Genomic DNA, 26,337 nt, shown 5'->3' with positions numbered 1-26,337 from the left:
TTTTTAACAACTAGTTATGCCTTTTTTTTGCTTAAGTTCACTTAAGATTGTTTGATTTTAGTTGTGCATCTAATTTAGCTATAGTTGAGATTTTTTTAGCTCCTCGTGCTTGCACTTTATTTCTCCTAATTTTAGCTTAGGGAATCTTTTTGCTCTTTATAAAAGCACATCTTTGTACATTGTAAATTCATTTAGTCATTAGATAATCATTATGATTCATCTTTCTAGATCACTTATCTTTTGGCCTCCATAGTCTTGCTGTCTCTCTCATTTTGTGATAGGTGTTTGATTTCATGTGATCTTCAGGAGCTACGGGGTTGAATAATCAACTTTAATAATTATAGTATCATAACTTTTTTAATAGCCCTTAATTATTTCTAATAGATTCCCACAAGCTTCCAAGCTAAGAAACCAAAAATAGAGGAATACCCAAAACCAGTTAAACCTTCGGCCTTGATACCAAATCTTGAGAAATAAATAGGTTCAATACCAAAGATTGTGATGGTCAATCTCTATCCAATAAACTAATCAAAGGATGAGATACAAGGTTTGGACAACTACAAAATGAAAATGTAAACTTATATGCAAATCTGAAAATTAAGTTGTCTCACTATGGAAAACCATGCTTAGATCTTTTTTCTCAGTGATGCAAAAAATTAGCCTATATATCATGCTCAACAATCCTATCTTATATGAACCTATAACTACAAAAAATAAATAATGACATCACCATATGATAGCAACAATGAAGCACACATCAACAACGTATGAACACCACATAAGACAAGATTCCCACATCGGGAAACCCTTGTAGGGAAAAACTCCACCAAGAAGGGAGGCCAAGTATGCAGTGTCAACAATAAATGTGATTACAATACATTCACTTCCATTCTCCTCCCTGCCACCAACATGGAAGCAACTTTGTACCTATGAACAACCTCCTTATGCCTCCCATGTTGAACACATTAGATACTAAGAGGGTGGGAGGGGGTGAATCAATATCCCATAAAACTTAATCTTTTCTATGTCAACTATTAATTCAGATCTTTAAACTAGTCAACACCAAACAAAGATAAAGAAAACAACACAAATGCACAAGAAAACACCACATATATGTGGAAAACCCCACGAGAGAAAAACCACTATGAAAAGAGCTAGTTGGAGCTACTGTCCAAATCTAGAGTCGCAAAATATGAACAAGTTTACAACTTTGTTTTAGGGATACAACTCATGGAAGCTACAACTCCCTGAATAAAAGTTCTATGGTTGCAAACAATGGAAGTTCACTACTCCCTAAACATTACACACTTATAGAGGAGGAAACAACCTCATAATAACATGAATAAATTAATAAATTCTACCACAACAATTCTGCACCATCGACTGCCTTTGACTCAATGCTTCTAGCAAACTTTTGGACTTATCTGAATGTAGATACCTTTAGCTAACTACTTCTAGTATGCATAAAGTTGTTTTGTGCAAACTTCATAACTACCACAACCACCACACACATCCACACTCCTATCCACACATTACAACTAAATTTATCTTTCATTTATATCCTCTACAAACATCAATAACCTTCACTAGGTTGACCAAGTATGTTGAGACGTGCACTATCCAAGAGATCAGCCCCAACAATATCAACAAAGAAAGGAAACCAACTGTGGTCCAATCTAAATGATAAACATGACCTAATTCAATCTTTAAAAATATTTTCATGATTGCAAAAAAATCATAGTAGTGGTGTGCATACTCCAAGTTGACCAAGATGAATCATGTAGGCATAAAACATGCATCCCCCAAGGAGGTCGTCCCCAAACACTTCCACGGTGGAAGGGAAGTAAATGTAGACCAAGCTAAGAGATATAATAGACCAAAAACACCTTAGGACAACTCTCCATGTTGGAAAAACCATGATACATTAACACAAGCATTCTAGGTCAATCAAAAAACCACTTATCCTTCTAAGACATTCAATCTGGTTAACAAATAGTTTTGAAATGATCAGGAACATGGATACAAAGCATAGGACAATATAATATTTTTTAAAAATAATTTCTATACCATTCTTTCATATTGTCACATTCAACTAAGTTGGTGCAATTAAGCAAATACAACATTACATACCAAGTACGCTAGAAAACATAGTCTTGAGATAGAACATTAGTGATCATACTTGCGGTAAACATCAACACTTGAAACTTGAACTAAGACATTGCATAGAAAACATAATGATATCTACCAAACTATTGTAGCAAACACATAAATTCAGATAAATGCAAAGTATTTCCTAGATTGGTCTATTATACAACCAAACTATCTATATACAACAATTACCGGAACCATCTGCAACAACTCCAGTGTCATGAAAAGATAAATACACATCATTACCGACACATACAAGCTAATTCCAAACTGCAAGTCCATATCTTCAACTCTATAAAGATGTTGAGCATTCTCCCAGACAGTAAATAGTATCACACCATGCATTCTCATACTTTCAACAATATGCGAAGACCAGAACATCTTTGCAACATCAATTCCTTACATAGTATCATATCAAACTCATCATCATACTATTAAGATAATGTGACATTAACCTTGCATTCTCTATCCATCCATATGTCTCCATATTCTTTAGAAAGTGTTCCCTAGAACATGCGAGGAAAATATTAAATATTTGTACTTTATGGCTATTTGTAATTGCATTTTCAAGAGGTGAACATGAAACGATGATAAATATAAATCAAAATAGATAAAATAAACTCCTTCCTAAATCCATAATGAGACATGAAGGGTAATGCATAAGGAGATCAAGTTTGGGAGGAGAAAAGGTGTCCATTTGGGGTTCTGAACCATCATTGCAAGCTTTAGAGAACTCAGAATGTGTAAAGTCTGAGTGGATTTGGGTTTGGTGCCCATGAAGAGTTACTTGAAGAGTTGTTTATTTATTTATTATGTCTATTGGCTATTCATTGTCCAAGACATGGGTTTTTGTAATTGGATTTGGCCCCTTGTTTTGGGAAAACAATAATGGTTTTTCCTTTCCCATTTGGCTATAAAAGGGAGCCAAGGCATAGTTGTTTAATCATCAGTTAGTTATTGTTTCAAAGTAATACTAGGATCATTTGGATAAATGCATTATTATGGTGTTCTCTCTTTTGAAGAGTAATAATATAATTGCCCTTATTCTCTAGTAGACCTTTTTCCCGAAAGGGTTTCTCCATGTAAATCTGGTCTCTTTTGGTATGGTTATTTTTATATTTTATGTTGAATGATGCAATCACATGTTCATTTTAGACTTAGTTTCAGATTTGGCAATCTTTTCAAATTTGTAATCACATAAGAAAGTTAATATTGCAAGATTTATTCACCTTGATTCTCAACATTTGGTATCATAGCTTACAGTTTTACTGAGAGGGGGATGCCTTTATTTTCAAGTGTTGAAGGTTTTTTTGTTGCAATGGGAGATTTTGTTACATGGTTCGTAGATTTGAGAAGAGTATTGAAAGTCATGGCTTCTACTTCTCGCAAAAAAAATGATAAATTTAATGACACTAGTTGGAAGATGTGGAAACTGAAAATGGAAGATGTTTTGAAGGAAAGAGATAAGTGGTTGCTAGTTTCACATGAAAATAAACTAGAGGAATCTACTTTAGATGATGATGCTTGGAAGAAATTGAACAAGAAGGCATGAGGAACCATTCAATTGCGTCTTAACCAATTTCGTCCTCTTGAATGTCTCCACAAAAGACACCACATACAAGTTGTGCAAGAAGATTGGGGACATTTATCAATCTAAAAGTTTGTCCAATAAGTTATATTTGAAAAGAAGGCTATATTATTTGAAAATGAAAAAGGTTGAATCTATTACAAATCATTTAAATGCTTTTAATGTGATTATAAGCCAACTTTCATCAATAGATGTTAAATTAGAAGATAAAGATAAATGTATCTTATTTCTTTGACCTTTCCCCAAATATTGAGAAATTTTGATTGTTGCTATTAGTGGTGGTAGTATAGAGCCAGAGATGGACACCTTGATTTTCATAATTCTTTCATAAGAAGTGAGAAGAAAGTCTATGAATGTTGGCTCCCAAGATGCCTTGCTTGTGCGAGGAAGGTCCAAAGAGAAAGGACCCGAAGGGGATAAAAAGAGGGATAAGTATAAAGGACGATTAAAGATCCCTGGAAAGAGTAGAGTGAACTATTAAACATGTCGAAAAAGAGGGCATGTGAAGAAGGAATGTAGAGTTAAGAAAAAGAATGTTAATTCCTCCACAGAAAAGTCCTTCGATGATGATTCTGATGCTTTGTTTACTTTTGCTAACATTGTTAGTGATGATGCTTGGCTTATTGATCTAGGTGCCTCCTACCACATGACTAGTCACAAGGAGTGGTTTTCCTCTTACAAAACATATGATGGAGGAGATGTTTTCCTTGGTGACAGTAGTTCAAAAAAGGTTGTTGGTAAAGAAAATGTAAAGTTGTGTTTCAATGATGGAAGAATAATAAATATTGATAATGTTTTGTATGTTCCAAGAATTGTGAGAAATCTTCTTTTTGTATCCAAGATGAATGATTCTGGAGTGCATGTGACATTTGACAAGTTTGGTTGCAGGTTGGTAAGAGGGAGTTTGGTGATAGCTAAAGGATCTCGAATAAGAACTTCATTTAGGCTTAATGCCTCTACTTTTTTTAACTCTTCCAATGTAACTAGCAATGAAAATACATGTATAATGTGGCACTAGAGATTGGGTCACATTGGTAAAAAAGGTCTTAGGATGATTCTAAATAAAAACTTGGTTGATGGTCTTTCTGATTATTTAGTTGGAAAAAATGATTTCTGTGGGCATCGTGTGTTTAGTAAACAAAATAGATCATCATTTCCTAAAGGAATTCATAAGGCAAAGTGATCATAAGAGATTATTCATTTGGATGTGTTTGGTTCAGTGGATGTTGTATCTTTGGGTAAATCTTGGTACTATGTTTCCACTATGTTTCATTCATTGATGATTTCTTGAGATACACTTAGATGTATTTTATGCATTCTAAATTTGAAGTTTTCACTAAGTTTAAGGAATTTAAGGCCTTAGTGGAAAAACAATCAAATAATAAGATAAAAGTGTTGAGGACTAACAACGGGGGTGAATACTCTTCAAGGGAACTTGATGAGTTTTGTAAGCATGTAGGTATTGTTCGGAAAAAGACTACTCCTTACACTCCCCAACAAAATGGGGTAGCATAAATAATGAATCAAACCATAATGGAAAGAGCTAGGAACATATTGAGTGGTGCTATGCTTGATGGATGATTTTGGGCAGAAGTTGTTGGTACTACTTGTTATTTGATTAATAGATCTTCTTGTTCAACTCTTATTGACAAAACTTCTTATGAAGTGTGGACATGCAAAAAACTGTCGATTGCACGCTTAAGGGTCTTTGGCTATGAGGCTTTTGTTCATGTGCCTTAGGAGAAGTGATCTAAACTAGATCCAAAAGCTTAGAAATACATCTTCGTTGGTTACAATGAGAATATAAAAGGTTATAAGATTTGGGATCCTTTAACCCAAAAAGTGATTCTTTCTATAGATGTTATTTTTCAGGGAGTTTAGAGCTTACTCAAGCGAAGAACAACCAAACGAGAAGACAAAGACAAGGCACTTTGAAGCAAAGATTGAAAAGCTAGAAGATGCACATGTGTAAGAAAAGATAGATGTATCTGAGGATGGAGAAGAAGAAAAATAGGGTTCAAAGGGTTTAGATGATGTGTAGGATGAGCATATAGAGGAAGATGAATAGATTGAGCCCACTACTCCTACCTTGAGGATATCCATAAGGCAAATAAATCTAGTTTATAGGTATAGGCCACTAGATTTCTGTTGTATATTGGCTTTGTTAAGTACTGGCAATGAACCTAGATCCTTCAGGGAGGTTCTCTGTACAAAAGAAAGCGAGTCTTGGATGTAGGCCATGTAGGAGGAGATGATGACCTTAGACAGTTGTGACACTTGGGATTTCATAAGTTTTCCCAAAGGAAGGAATCCTGTTGGATGCAAATAGGTATTTAAAAATAATTTTGGAGTAGATGGATAGTTAGAGTGATATGAGGCTAGACTGGTGGCCAAGGGCTACTCCTAGAGCGAGGGAGTTGATTTTGGTGAATTTTTCTCTCTTGTTGCAAAATTGACTTATTATTAGATTCCTAGTGTCCGTTTCTACTACTTGTGATTTTAAAATAGAGAAAATGGATTTTGAAACTTCTTTCTTGCATGGGGATATTGAGGAGGATATTTATATGCGATAGCTTGACAGTTTTGTTGTGAAAGGGAAAGAACAACTAGTTTATAGGTTAAAGAGATCTATGTATGGTTTGAAACAGTCACCTAGGATGTGGTACTATAAGTTTGATACTTTTGTATTGAAGTTGGGTTATAAGAGGAGTGAGGAAGATCATTCCATTTATATTAAGGTTATTGATGATCAGACGCTAATCATTGTCTTGTATGTTGACAACATGTTGTTCATGGGCAAGTAAGGTGATGATTAGAGAACTTAAGGCTCAACTTTATGGAACATTTGATATGAAAGACTTGGGGGTTGCAAAATATATTCTTGGGATGAAGATTAGTAGATATTAGGCCCACATAAAGATTTGGTTAAGCTAGAGTAAGTACGTTGATACTATTTTGTAGAGGTTTAATATGCATGAATTGTAAGCTAGTTAGTATTCCTTTTCCAATTGGTACTAAGTTGAGTTTAGACACGTGTCTGAGTTCTAGTGATTATCATGACTGTGTGTCTAAGGTTCCGTATGCTAGTGTCATTGGGAGTTTGATGTATGCAATGGTTTGTACTAGACCAAATATAGCCCAAGTAGTGGGAGTTCTTAGCAGGTTTATGTCTAATCCTGGTAAAGAGTGTTGGGCTTTTGTTCAGCGGGTGTTTAGATATTTGTGAGGTTCTTTTTATTATTATTTAGTTTATCATGGTATCGATGATGCACCTAAGCCATTAGACATACATTGTTTTGTTGATGTAGATTGGGTAGGTGACTTGGATAGTCGAAGGTCCACTAATGGATATGCATTAATGTTAGAGGAGCAATGAGTTTGATGAGTAAGATGCAACCCATAGTTGCTTTGTCCACCGTTGAAGCATAGTATATAGCTACTACTCATGCCTTTAAGGAGGCGATGTGGTTACAAAAACTTAGTATTGGCATTGGTTTTGATTGCAAGACCGTGAGGATCGAATGTGACAATAAGAGTGCCATATGTTTGGCCAAGAATCCTATGTATCATGCTCGTAATAATCATGTTGATGTTCAGTATCACCTTTATGTGAAAAATGGTTGATAATGGTAAGGTATTGATATAAAATTTTGACACTTTGAATAATGTTGTAGATTCTCTTGCAAAGCCAATGACCACAAAAAAATTCTCTTTGTGCAAGAAGGCCATGGGCCTTAATCATTGTACTTGATTTTATTTTATGTATCTCTTGGATGTAATTGCAATGTATAATGTCAAGTAGGAGAATATTAGGATAAGGTGACATTAACCTTACAATCCTAAGCCATTCACATGTCTCCATGTTCTTTGGAAAGTGTTCTCTAGGACTTGTGAGGAAAATATTAAATATTTGTACTTTATGGCTATTTGTAATTGCATTTTCAAGATGTCAACATGAAGGGGGTGATAAATATAAATAAAAAATGATAAAATAAATTCCTTACCACATCCATAATGAGACATGAATGATCATACATAAGGAGATCAAGTTTGGTAGGAGAAAAGGTATCCATTTGGGTTTCTGAACAGTCACCGCAAGCTTCATAGCACTCAAAATGTGTAAAGTCTAAGTGGATTTGGATTTGGAACTCATGAGGACTCACTTGAAAATTTATTTATTATTTTTTTATGCCTATTTTCTACTCATTCTCCAAGGCACATGAGTTTTTGCAAGTGGTTTTTGCCCCTTGTTTTGGGAAAACAACAATGGTTTTTCCTTTCCCATTTGGCTATAAAAGGGAGTCGAGACATAGTTGTTTAATCATCAGTTGGTCATTGTTTCCAAGTAGTTTCAAAATCATTTGGAGAAGTGTAGTGAAGTGTATTTTTGTGGTGTTCTCTCTTTTGAAGAATAATAATATACTTGCCCTCATTCTTTGTCAGAGTTTTTTCCCAAAAGGGTTTCTCCACGTAAATCTGGTGTCTCTTTTGGTATGTTTGTTTTTATGTTTTTTTTCAATGGTGCAATCACATGTTCAATTTAGATTTAGTTTCAGATTTATAATCACATAAGAAATTTAATATTGCAAGATTTCTTCACCTTGATTCTCAACACATACTTCTAATCCTCATCTTAATACTTATAATTATCAACCTAATTCTTCGAATCCTCATCTTAATATGTCGTCATGATACACAATACATCCTTTGTAAAGAAGGCATGACATCCAATAATGAACTTCATTATCATCACTATTCATCAACATATGAGTGAAAGCATCAAAGGCATCACACCACTAAGGGTTGACATTAATGACAACACAATATGCTAACACCATATTTACAAAAATATTTTGCAACATCCCACCTATCCTTGTTCTTACAAATTAACTCTACATTCAGCTGTTCTGCATACTTTCTAAATCGAAAGAGCCAAATTTATAGAATAGTAAGAGATCCAAAACTACCAAACAAGGTGTCCAAAGAATACTCTTCATTCTGACAACCACAAACCTTGGATTATCTCCATCAAAGGTGAAAGGGCAATATTTTTGGCTCCAATACTTTCCCTCCAACTTGGCTACCCAATCTTGCAAGATAAACATTACATTAAACATAAAAAATGACAAAAACCCAAAAGACACATGTTGCATCTTCCAAGCCCCAACTTGGAGAAGCCCAAAGGACACTCATTTTTCCTCTTCCTAAGTCATTACTTATCTCAATTTAGGCATCCAAATGTGGGGAAAATAATATTAAATATATGTGTTCACAACCCACCTTTACTACTATTAGTGGAACCAATCACCCCTCATGAATTTATTACAAACAATAGTGAGAATACACTCTAAGCGCCTTAGGACACTTTCCAAGGATGTTGGGACCATGTCATAGGATTTTTCATTATAGATAACACCTTAATCCTAACAAAGGCAAGTCCTAGTGCTAAGATGAGGAGCAAGAAGAAAAGAATCCATGAAGAAGAAAAAGAGAGTTGTAGAACTTTGTGGTACTTACGTGATACTTTCCATAGATAGAAATTAGAAGCTACAAACATATTGAAAAATTTATAGGTCTCTAGTATTTGGTTGGTGTTTTTTTTTGTTTTGTGTTTTGTTTTGTCTTCTATTCAACTTGTTGTAGTTTCATTATTTTTTTGAAAATATTTTGTTGATACATTGCTGGTTGTAAAGGGTTCTATGACCCCCTCAAAACTCATTTTACCCCTTTTTCATAAAAACATGCATCCAATTTAAAATATATTGACACACAAGTCAACATTAAATAATCAAGTTAATTATAATAGAAATAAATTTTAACTTTGAAAAGGTGGTAAATAAAAATTTGCATGTTGAGATAAAATTAAATCTATAATCTAATCTAGAAGGGGAAAAGCCTTGTGAATTAGATTGGTTTAGTTCCATGGTTGAGATAATGGGATATAGGATAGAATATGCTTAATAATGGTTAGCCATCTACAAAACATGAGAAATGGAGCATTATGACATTATACTTATTCAACAAGGTAAAAAATCAATACAAATCAAGAGTGTAAAAGGACAAAGATTGCACTTTTCTCCTTTATAGTTAGTATCATTACTTAAATGCACTCTTATAAATATTTAAATAATATAGGTTTTGGCCTGCAATAAATCTCTGGATACTTCATTTTAGAAAATATATATTCACATATATAGAGGTAAGGTATATATACCTTAATGAATAATATAAAAGTAAATTAAAAACAACTATTGCATAAAATGCTTAGATTCAGGGAACAAATGCACCAATTTAATATCTTGATTGATAGTAACTTTAAAAATCTATTGCAATACCAAAGACAAGACTTAATTCAGATGGAATCAAACTAGAATGTAAACTTCTTATTCAAACTAAAGCAAACCCTCTAGATGTAGCTCAAAATGAAGTTTTGAATAACATAATAACATCAAACAATCAACTCAAATGTTGTTGGAACTGGTTCCTTGAAATTATTAATTGGGTGACTGTTAAAAATGAAAGGCTCTTTGACTTCATTCTTGCATGGCCAGACAATCAAAAGACAAAATGGTGTGATATATGGTTAATTGGACCTTCCCTAGTAGTATGGCATATCTGGAAAGAAAGGAACAAGAGGATTTTCAAGGAGACATCATTGTCACAGGGAATGCTGGTGGAAAAGATCAAAACCGCAATATAAGAAGTAATGAATGGAAAGAAAATAATAGGCAGGACCAAAATATACACTAATTGGGATGCACAAATGGAGAAGAGATGGGTCCTAAAAGAGCCTCAAGTATATGTGCCCCCATTGAAGTGCCCTGATAGAAATACCATAAGATGGAAAACCTCTCCAAGGAGTTGGACAAAATTGAACTTCGACGATGCCAGTAAGGGGAATCTGGGGGTATCAGGTATTGGAGCCATAATCCGAGATGATCAGGGCAATATCCTTCATGGGCTGTTTGGTGGCATTGGAGTTGCCACAAACAATGAAGCAGAGATTCGTGCACTGGAAGCAGGACTACGTCTTTGTGTTAGGCAAGGAATTTCTAGAATCATAATTGAGGGCGACTCACAGATAATAATAGATGGGATCAGTCGGTCAAGTTTTCATAACTGGAAGCTTATTAAATGGGTTCCCATGATAAAAGAGCATCTTAAGAAAATTGAGAGCTATGAGATTGGGCATGTCTGCAAAGAAGGGAATCAGGTGGCTGATTACCTTGCGAACCTCAGTGTGGGAGAATATGATGACCTTGTTTACTTTTACCATACATCTATAGCGGAGGACATCAAAGGACAATGTCTGAAGGACTGCCAAAGATATCCTCAACAGGGGATCGGGTAGCATGTCTTCGACCTTTTGGACCCTATCGGTTACCGGGGCATTGTGGTGGCACCTTGATAAATACTGGTGAAGTACGAGTCTGAGACTGTGAGCAGGAAATTGTCCCTTTGGTGGCACCTTGATAAATACTGGTGAAGTACGAGTCTGAGACTGCGAGCAGGAAATTGTCCCTTTGGTGGCAGGATCACATGGTCCCCAAACAATCCATCATGATGCCTAGAAGTTGCTACTGCATCGATAATGGCATTTTGCAGAATGGGAGATCCCAACAGGATATGGGCAGGGCTCATTTGATTGACATCACAAATCACAACCTTATATGGCGAAGGCGTCTGACAAAGGCAAAATAGGAAAGTACGAGTGCTGTTTCAGGAGCTTTGCAGAGACAAATTTGGGCAATGGCATATTTTGGAAGGGTTAGTTGCGTGAATTGCGAAAACACACTGAATATGCAGTTGAGAAACTTGTTTCGCACTAAAGATTATGTATATGATTCTGTTCGGGGGCTCGTGGGCATCACTCTAAATTTTGATAGACATTGGTGTGATGCTATGGTGTTGGAAGCCATTCTCCTGCCTTTGGTGGATATCATCGACTCAGGGGAGTGTGTGGTTGAACTGCTTGCAGGGTTAATAAAACCATTTATTGCGGATAGTGTTGCCAATGCCATTCTGAGTATGGAGGAAAGAAGTCAAAGTGAGCATATTGAAAATATATTTCCAGTTTGAAAACTACTTACCCTCTAACTTGGAGGATGATGGCGAAGAAGAGGGCAATGAGGATGGGGAGGATCGTGAGGATTCTGCAGAGGATGAGGAATCTGTAGATAGTGACACCATTCGTGAGATGGCCCACAGGGAAGTATGGAAGGAAGAGCGCGAGAGATTGAATACATTCAGAGAGAATGCGTGGGAGATATTTAGGTGTGTTGTATTCAATGGAAATATGGAACCTTTTCGAAGGGTAACTGAGTTTGATGATTGGTGGCTTCCGGAGAACTCCACCCGTAATGCAATCTGCATTGGTGAATTCAATGCTGTGATCTATCAAGCCATTGGGGGGCAGGTGTAATGTCAGGGTAGTGTCGGATGAGAATTTTGGGTCTATTTGGTTAGTGTGGGATGATAATTTTGGATGTTTATGTAATTTGGGGTCTATTTGTAAAGAAAATGCCGGGTGTGCATAGACGAGTGGGTTTCTCTTGTCTAAAACTATATGTAATTTTTCATAGTCTCAAGCAATATAGGGAGCTATCCCCATTAATGGTAGCACTTATTTTAAAAACAAATTAAAAAAAAAAAACAACTCAAATGTTACCATAATCTTCACTGTGATTTGGTTTAATTCAATGACAAGGTGATACGTGGATGCTCCTTTGCTCAAAGTTGCTTGATTTAACATCATGTATTTGGCACAAAATGATAATGGATTGATTAGGATTGAAATGGACAAGAGAGCCTTAATTTATAGAATTTTGGAAGGAGGAATGGATGGTCAAGATTTGAAGATGAGATTAAAGGCAAAGTATGCTTGAGAGGACTTCTTTGGGATGTAGGAGAGGATGGAGACAATGATTTTGTGCATAATTAGAATGAACTTACTAAATTTAGTAAGTGGTTGTGACCATGAGGGAAATAAGGGACATGTCCATGTAATGAAATTATATCATTGGGTTTGGTGGAAGGAATAGTGGAACTTTAAGAATAAGTGTTTCTAGGTCACTTTTATTGATAGAATGTCTTGAGAAAATATAGACTTAATTAAATAATAATATTATTTAATTATTTTAACCATATGTGAGGTGGAAAATAGGTGGAAATAGGTAATTATTTATTTACTTATCGTGAGGAGATGAAAAGGTGTTTAATTAAATAATTTAATTAGGTGTGGAAGACCTTAAGTGAAGGGGACTTGTCAAGGTGATGAAATTGATTGATTAGGACTAGGTGATAGAGACTAGGGAATGTTTTAGGCGTCTACAACTACCTTTTTTTTTTAATTGGATTAAGAATGAAAATACAAAGATAAAAATAAACCTACAGTTAAATAGCTGAAAACAAAAGCCTATCAGTTGTAACAAGGGGTTACAACTGAACTATCAAGAGCATTTTCAACAAAACAATTGTAACAATAATACCACAACAGAACAAGGATGACAATACTCTAGAATTTCATGTAGAAGGCATCATTACCAAAATTAAATGTAGTTGGACATTGTTTATCAACACACTATAACTCTTCAGAGGCAGTGATAGAGAGACAACAACTGGCAGAAAAACTGGAGCAAACCGGAACCTTCAATGGTGCCAACTTCCTTGTCAATAAGGCTATCCCAAAGTCTTTAATCCAATAAAAAAAAAAAACATTTTTTTTAATAATTACGTTTTTTCTTCTAAATTCAATTCTTCTTCTTATTAATGAAAATGAAAAAAATCTACAATAATAAACCAAAAGGTAAAAATCATTAAGAATAACACTCTAAAAACAAATTTCATAAAAAAACATTTCCTTCGTAAAATCATTTTTTCTTATTTAACTCTTTTTTTTAATATTGATAAAATTTCTTTTGATTTTGATAATATTTCTTTTGATTCAGTAATCTTATTACTAAGCTTAAAAAAAAGAGGAACCAATCCCTAATCTTAAGAAGACTCAACAAGCATTATAATATCTAAACCATGACAACTTAATACCATTCTACTAAATTTATTTTATTTTGGATTTTATGCAAACCATGACAACTTAATACCATTCTACCAAATTTATTTTATTTTGGATTTTATGCTTATGCATGTGACTAGCCATATATGAGTCCCATAAACTTGGGGATGCGTCTATTTTGGTTCCAAAACGATAGTACAGATTGACTAACACGTGTGTTAGTCGCGCGTTTTACATCGTCAATTTTGCAATTAACGGTTGCGATTGACTAACTTGTCGCTAACATGCTGTACAAAAGGGTCACAACTATTCTGACTCCAAAATAGACCTTTTGTATAGCGTGATAGCGACGTGTTAGGCAATCGCAGCCGTTTATTACATAATCGACGGTGTAAAACGCGCGACTAAAATGCGTGTTAGTCAATCCGTACTATTGTTTTGGAGCTAGAATAGACGCGTCTGCACGAAAGGTCCGTTTTGGAGGGCCGAAGCTATTCTGGCTCCAAAATAGACCTTTCGTACAACGTGATAGTGACGTGTTAGTCAATCCCAGCCGTTTATTACAAAATCAACGATGTAAAATGCGCGACTAACACACGTGTTAATCAATCCGTACTACCGTTTTGGAGCCAGAATAGACCCCAATTCTATTCTGGCTCCAAAACGGCAGTACAGATTGACTAACATGCGTGTTAGTCGCGCATTTTACACCGTTGATTTTATAATAAATGGCTGCGATTGACTAACACGTTGCTATCACGTTGTACGAAAGGTCCATTTTGGAGCTAGAATAGCCGCAACCGAATAAACACAACCTAAACTTTTTGGGGGCCGCGACTATTCTGGCTCCAAAATAGGCCTTTCGTACAACATGATAGCGATGTATTAGTCAATTACAGCCGTTTATTGCAAAATCAACCGTGTAAAACGCGTGACTAATACACGTGTTAGTCAATCCGTACTGCCGTTTTGGAACAAGAATAGATGCGTCCTCAACAATATTAATAAATAATAAAAAATATATTAAAAAACATACATTCATACATACGTTATCTATACACCAAAGTCGCCTATTTTGGATAGGAAAGGTGATAATTAAGGGAAAGGTATTTCCAATGCCTGCGAGGGTCACGGGCTCCTGGTTCCACCTGTAGCTCCCACGACAAGTGAAACTTTTGGATACTGCATCATTTTGTTGGTAAATAAAATACAGGAATCTACCATAGCTGTGGGGACTACTACAACAGCAGAGCCGTTTGAAGACAAGGGTGTGCAAAACGAGTTCTATTTGAAGCTGTTGGATTTGGTGGGTAGGCAGGGGTACTAAATTTGTTTTGGGTCCACTTACCAATCTCAAATCTATTCATCTCTCTGCAAATCCTGATTCCGATCGCAAGGGCAACATGATCTCACAGTTCTTCGTGCTCTCACAGAGGGGAGACAACATTGTCTTCCGAGATTGTAAGTGCTTCGATCATCTTATCCAAATTTTCCAAATTACGCCGTGCATCTATTTATTTAATTTTGTTTAATGCGATCTCAGAAAGTCGGCCATAAGTTGTGATTATCATTGGTAGTAGAGTAGAACACAGGGGAACGACTTTTGATGGGCAGTCTTGCATAGATCTGAATTTATCAGTATTATATAGTTGTTTGTGATGTGAAATTCATAAAGATGGTAGGGCTCTGTACTAAAATTACGTTAACACACGTCGCTGACTTTTCAAGGACTCTGTAATTGGAATATACAATCCTTATTCGTAGTCCCATGAATGACATCCGAACCTGCATGGAACCCTTTCATCCCCGAAATTCACGAGTAATAAAAGAAAGACAATTCAGTTTCATACAATGTGCTTGTTAATAACAGACATTAATAGATGCTTGGAATATTTTCATTAATTATATTGTGGTTGCGTTGATTCCAATCGTGGCTAGCAAGGCACCTCCTTTCCCTTGCTTTTATTGCGCCTGCCTTGCTTGATTTTGTTGTAAGGGAGGCAACTGGTTTCGACAAAGCAACATTTTGTAATAGTTTTTTATGCTCATGTTTGCAGAGAAACCATACCAGGGTTTGACTCACTCCTGCCGAGAAAAAAGAGTTCTTATTTCGTGCACTCCTTTGTATCTCACTATTTACCCTTACCAGATAACATAGAGACAGCCACAATTCAACTGGTGAGAGAATGCACAAGGCACTTTCAAAGTTTTCACCCTCAAGTCTTTTCCTTCTCCAGAGATGCACGGTCAGGAATCCTCCCAAAAAGACCTTTAAAGCAGATGTAGCAAGGGAAATAATTTATTTATTTTCTTAATCTAAGCTGCGAAGAAGAAAAAAGTTAACGAGACCCTTAAATCCCGTCACACCCCGCAACCCCCGAATTCATATCCTCTAATTATAACCTCCTAAGCGCTCTCCCCTGAAGTTCACAGAGACCTGAGGATCAATAAGCAAACTCTTTTGTTGATATACACTAAAACTGTTCCAGGTGCAACTTTCTTTATCATCTTTGAATTCAACTTTATGTTTGCAAATGGGGCTTAAAGTGGAGAAGAGGGTCTTCAATTCCTCAATATTTTTCTCATTTGATAAAATATTGAAGGGCCCACAGTGAGCCCAGGGTGCGTGGGTGGGACCTTGGGTGAACCTAGGCTGCTCCTGGGTGAACTCGAGGACCCAAGGGCCGCCCAAACAAAAAATAAAAATAAAAATCATATTTTTAAAAACATTTATATGAACAAAAATGTGTCAAATACCTAATTTCACCATTAAGCGATAATATTGGGAAAATGGTGCAGCGATAATATTGGGAAAATGGTGTGCACCATGATCTTGAAAATTTATGTTTTGATCCGTGGATGCCCAAGCTCTAATGAGTTAAATTTATGTTTTGATTTGTGGATGCCCAAGCTCTAATGAGTTCACCTATTGCCATTGCATTTTTTTTAGTAATTCCTTTGTGATATCCGTTTCTTGAAAAATCCTCTTTTTCCTTTGAAGCCAAATTTCCAAATAATTATTATGATGGAGGATAAGAGGGTTTTGTTGGAGATGGTTGTAACCTTGGCAATTGTTGCAGATTCTTTGATGAAGCTCGTGAGCACAGAGGAGTTAAGATGATGCAATTTCTACGGGCTTCTTAGCCCTTAGCATTTAGTTCACTTTTGTTGGTTTTCCCTTTTCTCTTGCAAGGTATATGAAAAATGAGAGAATGTTGGAACTAGGTGTTATACACCTTGCAATTTGTAATGTTTGTATTTAATAATTTATTATTTTATTTGTTTTGTATTTTTTATGTGCCCACATACAAATGGATGTCCCACTTGATGTGGCATTGTTGGCCACATGTAATGTGTAAGAGAGTGTCAATGTCATAGAAAATGGGTAAGAGCATCTATGACATTGTAAAATGCATAAGATATTCTATGATGCGTGCAAGAGCATGCAAAGAGGGAGTTACAAAGTGGACCTTGCAATTGACCAACTTATGATGTGCACGTATGACATGCCACAAAAAAATCTTGGCTAAAGGTGGCAAAGTCCAAATTGAGTGCCCAAGTTTTTGCCAATGAAATATTTTCATGCAAATTACATCTAATGACATAATGTTGGTCTTTTTATCCATGACGTGGAGGGTGTTGGAATTTGTGCCACGGGGGTAGGTGACACTTTTGGGCTTAGGGATTTGGTACATGTTTTTTAAAAACCATTTATGGTTTATAGGTTTGTACTTGCCTATATTTTATGTGTGGGTCGATGGTTTTAGGTGAAAGAGAATGCACTCATACTTGCGGGGTTATGCTGGCATGAAACCAATGGTTTGAGATACTGTAATATTATATTGTATTAGATTTGTTGCTGATAATACATTGGGCATGCTTTGGAGGCTAAGTTTTTCTTGAAATGGTTTTCCTAGGGTATATCTTTTGTTATGTGTTATATTCTCCAATATTCGTTAGATTTGTAACTTGTTGCATTGATTCTCCTATAGGATTAACATAGGAGTTGTCTAGTTTCCTTTAATGAGATACTTAGCCCTTAATTTTTTGTTCCAGAGACTTTCTCTTCCCTTCTATATCCTCTAGAACAATTTTTCCTTGGGCATTAATCATTAATGATAATCTTTTATCATCTGCATTCCCATTCTGTTGGCAGACATACTACCTACCACTTAAAAAGATGCATATTTTCTTCTCCTTGGAAATGCCTCCATATAATTTTTTTTGCCAACTTTGTTGGCATGCTTATCATCAACACCATGTAGAAAGGCATAGCCCAAAGAGTGGTCATGATAAGCAAAATCCTGCTAGCTAGAGACAAACACTTACCTTTCCACCCTGCAAGTTTAGTCTGAAACCTTTCCAAGTGTTGCTTCAATAATGTCCTAATGTTGCTTCCATGAACAATGGTATACGAAGATAGGAGTAGGGTTGGAGTCTATTTATTTCAATAATCTAAGTAAAAAATCATTTTGTTTTATTATTTTTCTTCAGTTAATCTCCTGCTCTTATCAACCACTAGTTTTTAGACGAGCTATTCCTTTCTGTTTAAAGACATTACACCAAAACAAAACCAGAAAGGATCTGTCTATTTTCAGCCAAAGGCTGGGTAGATTAAAATGAGGTCTCTTTAAGGGGGCTATCTGCTCCCTGGACAATTTCAGCCCACAATTTTTACAATGGCTACCTCCCCAAAATCAAATCAGATTTATAAGGTTTATCTAAAATAATTCTTCTCCTGATGATGGATCACGGAGTGTGATCCGAAACGTTGATGCGAAAACTATCACACAATTGAATCCAGAAACAATTACAGAAATCAATATGAATTGTGGAAATCTAATATCATTGAAATAATTCTGACGACATCTTGCACAACGAAAAGTCATTAAGCCCTTCTTGCTAGCTTAGAAAGAGAACAGCTACCATGTACACATGGAAACCCCCTGTGAAGGTGCAATTATCCAGATAAGAGATGGAAAATAGGTTATGACTGCCTGGGGAAAGCCCCGATCTACAGATTTATAGGTACTTTTCTTGGACCCAAAGAATTATGTTTGTGGGTACAAGAAAATTGGAAGTCCATTGGTGCCCTAGATATCTTAATGATGCCTAAGGGGTATTTAATGAGAATCATCTTCATAGAACAAGAGAAATTCCTGATCTTTCTAGGAGAATATTTGATGAAAAAGTTGGGTCATTTCATGGTGTTGAAGATATTGTAGCTTTAGTCAGATTAAACTGAAGCGCCGAAATAAGACACGAATTAATATCTTTGTCTAAGATAAACTTGAGATATATATGAATTAATATATCAAATGCTGGAGGTGCGATTGAATTACCATTCGATCCATGTTTGTATTGATAAACAAACTAATGGTTAGTTGGTACTTACTAACTAAACGGATTATTACTAACTGTTAAGACACACCGTTTGATGATTGAAGGGACACAACCAATCATGAATCGGTTCTAAGCTTCATATATATATCCTCATTCGATGGAAGAATGCAATCATCGAAATCAATAAATGACTTGCATTCTTCTGCCGAAATAATCCCAGCGACCTGAATAGTCATTCGATATTACAGACTGATAACAATATCCAAGGCAGTTTATACTGCAGATCGAATACATATTATAAGTGTTGGGCATTCATGTTTAGTGAATTAATCATCATAACAGACATTACTGTACACTTACCTGCATATTCAAAACAAAATTTGATTTAGTTAACATTCATCTATATCTTTATTAAGTTCAATTTGCATTAACATGGTATCAGAGCCAAGTTATAAACTGATCCTAAATTGAACTTGAGTAACTAAAGATCACACAATTTGAAGACTAATCAAATTCCTTCATCAAACATGGCAAGCACGATCAGATTCAAAGATCGATTAGATGGAGCAAATAACTTTTCGTCATGGAAGCTAAGAATCACTATGTTGCTAAAGGAAAACAAAGTATACCCATATGTATACGATGAAATCACCGAACCTAAAGATGAACTGGAAAAATCTCAGTGGATAGAAAACAATGAGAAGGCCATGAGATTGATCATAGATGCTGTTCGAGATCACATTGTTCCAATCCTAGCTAGACAAGAAACTGCACATCTCATGATGAAATCACTTGAAAATGCATTTGAAATCAATAATACCGGCAGGACACTCGCACTCAAGAGGCAAATAAACAACATAAGCATGAATAAAGATGAGACTATAAATGCTTACTTCATGAGGATAACAGCACTTCGAGATCAACTATCTTCAGTTGGATGCAAAATTGATGAAAAGGAATTAACCTACACTGCCTTAAGTGGATTACCCAACTCATGGGAACCTTTTGTGCAAGGCGTAAGTGCAAGACCTGAACTTTTTAACTTAGACAGACTAAGATCTGATGACTGTCTTCTAGAAGAAACTAGACTACTCACTAAAGGGAGCAAACAAAAGGGTTTAGATGAGGACATTCATGTTCTTAACACTAATTCCAACTCTAAGAAGAAGGAAAAGAAGAAGAATTTCAAGAGGAAGAGAAAATTTAATAGAAAAGGCAAACCAAGAAAAGATGTCTCTCAAATTCAATGCTTCCGATGCGACCTATATGGACAATATGCTGCTAACTGTCCAGATTGAACAAAGAAGCATGCAACATATGCCAAGGTTGGAAAACCATACTCTCAAGAGGAATCTGAAATGTTCACATTCTACACAGCACTTTCAAATCAAGTTTTCAACATATCCAGCACCTGGGTGATTGATAGTGGATCATCCCGACATATCCCCGGATATCAAGAAAACATGAAAGATATGGTGGAAGAAACTGATGAGGAAGTTACTATTGGAGATGATTCTGCACATCCAGTGAAAGGAGTGGGGTCCTGTACAATCAAGTTAGAATTAGGAATAACTATTCAGTTGAAGGATGTACTATATGTACCCGAAATCAAAAGGAACTTGATATCCATTTCTGCCCTTGAGGATAATGGCTATAGGGTCACCTTCATGGATGGAAAAGTCTTGGCATGGCCTAAAACATCTACATTCAAGAAAGCTCAAGTTATAGGGAAGAGGCATGGATATCTTTACAAATTATGCACTGAACCTAAACAAGCCCTTGTTCATGAAACTTCAGACTTGAGTGAAATTTGGCATAGAAGATTAGGGCATTTACATTTCCGTGCTCTAAACTCTTTAGACAAGATGGTAACGGGATTACCTAAGTTAAACCTCTCGCACTATGGGACCTGCAAAGGATGTGCTTTGGGAAAGAACACCAAAAGTTCTTTTCAAAATAGCTCAAGCAAAACCAAAGATACATTGGACCTAATCCACTCAGACTTGTGTGGACCTATGTCCAAACCCTCCATAGGTGGAGCCTTATACTATGTGATTTTTGTGGATGATTTTTCAAGGAAGACTTGGATCTATTTCTTAAAGTACAAAGAATCTGAAGAAATTCTAAATAGATTCAAAGAACTCAAAGCCCTGACTGAAAACTCATCCGGGAAGAAAATCAAGACTTTGAGAACAGATAATGGGAGAGAATATACTTCAGAATTGTTTAAAGAGTTTTGTGCAATTGCAGGGATTAAGAGGGAGTTTACAGTACCTTATAATCCCCAACAAAATGGAGTAGCAGAGAGGAAAAATAGAGCTATTGTGGACGCTGCAAAATCAATGATGTTTGATCAAAACTTAGATACCTCATTTTGGGCGGAAGCATCTCGAACAACAATTTATATCCAAAACAGATGTCCACATTCTCATCTTAACAACAAAACTCCAAAGGAGGTATTTACAGGCCGGAAACCAGACATAAGTCATTTAAGGATATTTGGTTGTCCTGTATATATTCATGTTCCAAAAGAGAAGAGAACAAAATTGGAGCCTTTCGGAAAGAAAGGTATTTTTGTGGGATACAGTGAGACTACAAAGGCTTATAGAATCCACATTCCTGAACAGAGACAAATAGAGCTAAGTCGGGATGTAATATTTGAGGAGGATATTGCCTTCAAAAGGGCAAAGAATTATGATGAGTTGGAAATACAAAATCCTCCCTCAAACGAGGAAACATGTTACTTCCCTGAAGTTCAGATGGAAGCTCTTTAAGACACTTCTTATGAAAACCCACCTGAAGCTGAAATTCAGAGGGAGTATCAAGAAGAAAATCCAGATATCAACAAAAAGAAACAACCACTCCGGGCTAGAAAAATAGTAGAGGAAGCAGGAAGCTTCACGACATCTGATGGTACATTCAGAGAAAGCAAGAGGCCCCGGAAACTAACTTATGATGCACTGATGAATGAAATCCTGAACTCAGAACTTGGAAGTGTTAGTGAAGCCCTCAAAAGTCAAGCATGGAAAGATGCCATGAAGGAAGAGTACCTGTCCATCTTGAAAAATGATGTTTGGGACATAGTGCCCAAACCTAAAGAAAAATCAGTTGTGTCCTCCAAGTGGTTATTCAAGATTAAACATGCTGCAGATGGCAGTATAGAAAAACACAAGGCACGGTTTGTTGCTAGAGGCTTCTCACAGAAAGAAGGTATTGACTACGAAGAAACTTTTGCACTAGTAGCTCGATACACCTCGGTTAGAATAGTATTAGCCATTGCAGCATCCAAAGGGTGGAAGGTTCATCAAATGGATGTTAAAACTGCCTTCCTAAATGGAATTATTGAAGAAGAGGTTTACTTGGAACAACCTGAAGGCTTTATAGTTCATGATGCCACAACTCATGTGTGCAGACTGAAGAAAGCTCTTTATGGGCTAAAACAGGCTCCCCGAGCTTGGTATGAAAGAATTGACAACTATCTCATGAACTTAGAATTTTCAAAGAATGTTGCAGATCCAAATCTCTATTTTAAGGTTATTAATGGTGACTTGCTGATCCTAATACTTTATGTAGATGATCTCCTAATCACAGGTAAGGACCATCTCATTATCCAGTGTAAAAGGGATCTAGCTGCAGAATTTGATATGAAGGATTTGGGACTCTTACACTATTTCCTAGGGTTGGAGGTATGGCAGAAACCTGACAGTATTTTCTTGAATCAAGGAAAATACACCATTGATATATTGAGGAGATTTGGAATGATGAACTGTTGAGCGATGTCTACACCCATGGAAACAAACTTGCACAAGTTGAAGGAAGCTACATCAAAGTCCAAAGTGGTGGATCCTACTCATTATAGACAGATCATTGGATCACTTATGTATTTGGTTAACACTAGACCTGACATATGCTATGCAGTTAATGCTTTAAGTCAGTTTATGTATGAACCTCGAGAAATACATCTTGTAGCAGCAAAACATATCATGAGATATCTACAAGGCACTATTAGATATGGCCTTAAATATGATAAAGTTGATTTTGACTTACATGGATACACAGATTCAGATTGGCCTGGAAGTGTGTCTAACCGTAAGAGCACTTCTAGATACTGTTTCAGTCTAGGATCTGCCATGATCTCTTGGACAAGCAAGAAACAGTCCTCTATAGCTCAAAGCTCTACTGAAGCAGAATACATAGCAGCCTCTATGGGAGCCCGAGAAGCAGTGTGGCTTAGGAAGTTGATTGTGGGACTATTTGGAAAGTCTCTGAAAGCTACCACTCTTCTGTGTGACAATCAAAGTTGTATAAAGCTTTCTGAAAATCCAGTATTCCATGATCGATCCAAGCATATTGAAATCCCCTATCACCATGTAAGAGACATGGTGGAGAGACATGCTATTCAATTAGAATATGTTAGTACAAGTGATCAAACAACATACATTCTCACCAAGCCTCTTTCAAAAGCTTAAGTGGAGCACTTCAGGAAGAAACTTGGTATGGTTGAAATATAATTGAGACATAGTCTCAAAACTGTTTTATTTGTACTTATATAAAGTTGTTTAATGTGTAAACTCTTTATTGTCATATGTGTTGACTCTATGACGGTTATGGGCCTGCCCCCCTGTGCACATTATGGGAAGGTGAGGATCTTTCTAATAATGAACACTTGTATGCAGTATTGTAAGGTGATGACTTTGCAATACTTACTATCATGATGAATATCATGCTGACTTGATATCGAGTATGTATTAATATTCCTTATGGATAAATCATGGTGGATATTATGCAGACTTAATATCCATGGATATGCCATGATGAGTTATCGTAGACATCATGATGTCAGGACACATACCATAACCGGGGTATTTAAATATCATGCTGACTTGATATTTAATATACTCCTTGATATCACAAGTAGTGTGATATCTAAACCTGTTCATACTTAGTTAATCTTCCCTAGCTAAGAGGGAGTGTTGAAGATATTGTAGCTTTAGTCAGATTAAACTGAAGCGCCGAAATGAGACACGAATTAATATCTTTGTCTAAGATAAACTTGAGATATATATGAATTAATATATCAAATGCTGGAGGTGCGATTGAATTACCATTCGATCCATGTTTGTATTGATAAACAAACTAATGGTTAGTTAGTACTAACTAACTAAACGGATTATTACTAACCATTAAGACACACCGTTTGATGATTGAAGGGACACAACCGATCATGAATCAGTTCTAAGCTTCATATATATCCTCATTCGATGGAAGAATGCAATCATCGAAATCAATAAATGACTTGCATTCTTCTGCCGAAATAATCCCAGCGACCTGAATAGTCATTCGATATTACAGACTGATAACAATATCCAAGGCAGTTTATACTGTAGATCGAATACATATTATAAGTGTTGGGCATTCATTTTTAGTGAATTAATCATCATAACAGACATTACTGTACGCTTACCTGCATATTCAAAACAAAATTTGATTTAGTTAACATTCATCTATATCTTTATTAAGTTCAATTTGCATTAACACATGGAATGTTAGTCTCTATCATTCAACCCAACATAGGATCTTCCAACATTGTCTCAATATCGATAAGCTCCCTCTAATTCCAACTTTTCTTATTCGATCTGAGCAATAATATCAAGTAAGATGGGAGGAGTCATTGGAGAATAGTGAATACATAACTATCTCTAATTTTTGAAAACATCCTAGGGTGTTGAACTATGCCAGGATCTGTGTCAACATAGATCTGGAGAAATCCTTATGAGCCATAATAATAGTAGATCTTGCTGGCATCTAATGGGAACAACTAGTAGACCATAAAATATACATTTCAAGTGCAGATCTTGCCCTGAGCACAGGCACCTTAATCTGGTATGATCCACTTGTCACATACAAATGGAATGGAGGAGATCAGGGACACAAATACATATTTTTAAGAAAATGCACAAGCGAATCTTGCATAAGGAGGAGAAGTGTGTAATAAGTCTCAAATCTCCCCTTTGCAGACATCCACAACATACAGTGGAATTAGAGAGAATAAATTCCATAGAGAATATCAAAGAGAAGGCAAATTTTGCCAAGTCCACAACACTAAAGAGGCCAAGGCACAGAAATGAGAATCACACCCAAATGGTCGACCTTGACAACACCCAGGTCACTTGAATTCGGTGCAACAGAAGAAAAGCAGAAATAAAATAGTGGATTATTATTTCCAAGAATTGGCTCATAGGAAACATTGAAATCAATCCCTAGGCTGGCAAAACAATACTTTAGGATTATTGGCCTTTAGAGCTTGAAATCGATCTCAAATTCCATAACCCCCCAAAAAAGCAATTTAAATTCTATAGAAATACTAGGACATGGTGTAAGGAAAGGGGCCACATTAGAGGATCCACAATCTACTAATTTATGCACAAGATCAAACACCTGAAACAAGACTCAAATATTGAACAAACAAGCCTTTGGCAATATTGTCCTAGAAGTTGCATGTTTACAGCAACAATTGGGCTTCATTTTAAAACTTATCCTAGAAAAAAGGTTAACCTCGGGCTTAACAAAATCAGAACAGCTGATCTACACTCTTACGCAGGCACAAGAAACTTATTTCTGGGTTCAATACATTTGAAAGGGTGATACAGATAGAGCATTTTTACTAATAAGCAGCAACAAAATAGCATTCTGTGTGCACAAATGAAATGGACTTATCCAATAAATTTGCTCTCACCATTGAAGAACTAAACAATAGGAGAGCCACAGCACAATCCAGTTTGATGCAGTGGTCCCAAGCTAATTGAAGAAGAAGACAACACCACATTCATGCAGCCAGCAAAACAAAAGCAGAAATTAAAGACACTATAATCTTCTTTCCACAAGGATGAGGTTTTTGTAATTGATAGCTTTCCAGGTCTCCTTTTACTAGAAATTTTGGAAAATCATAAAATCTGATCTTATTGATTGTATTGAACTAAGTTACCAGTTTGGGTTCAGGTGCTAGTACGACAATTTTTTTTGGGGTTGGCCTTGTTTTGAGTATGTCCATGCAAAAAAAATGAAAATCATAAAAATATACATATTTGCAGCCTAATGGAATTTCCCCACCATTACTGTTTGATTTTGCCTTAAAACCTCTATAACCCATTTTTGAAGCAAAGGCAATGGCATGTGATGTATTGCGACTGTTTCCACCTTTGACTCAATGACATGCCACTTGACTATTTTGAAATGCTCATGCCTT

The 26,337-nt window shown here is 36.0% G+C and overlaps 1 protein-coding gene across 2 annotated transcripts in view; it reads left to right on the top strand.

The window, feature by feature from the left end:
• Nucleotides 1-14,827: 14,827 nt before the first annotated feature.
• The window catches only part of LOC131072426 (AP-4 complex subunit mu), an 83,473-nt gene continuing 71,963 nt past the window's right edge, over nucleotides 14,828-26,337 (top strand). Inside the window, exon 1 of one of the 2 annotated variants that reach the window (XM_058008570.2) lies at nucleotides 14,828-15,209. In XM_058008570.2, the coding sequence (XP_057864553.1) occupies nucleotides 15,152-15,209 (58 nt within the window). In that variant the 5' untranslated portion in view covers nucleotides 14,828-15,151. The remainder of the gene's footprint in view (nucleotides 15,210-26,337) is intronic. The other variant, XM_058008571.2, reaches the window with a different exon arrangement.

This window comes from Cryptomeria japonica, chromosome 8 (genome assembly GCF_030272615.1).
Source record: "Cryptomeria japonica chromosome 8, Sugi_1.0, whole genome shotgun sequence".
NCBI lineage: Eukaryota > Viridiplantae > Streptophyta > Pinopsida > Cupressales > Cupressaceae > Cryptomeria > Cryptomeria japonica.
This window is presented reverse-complemented; position numbering and strand designations above follow the sequence as displayed.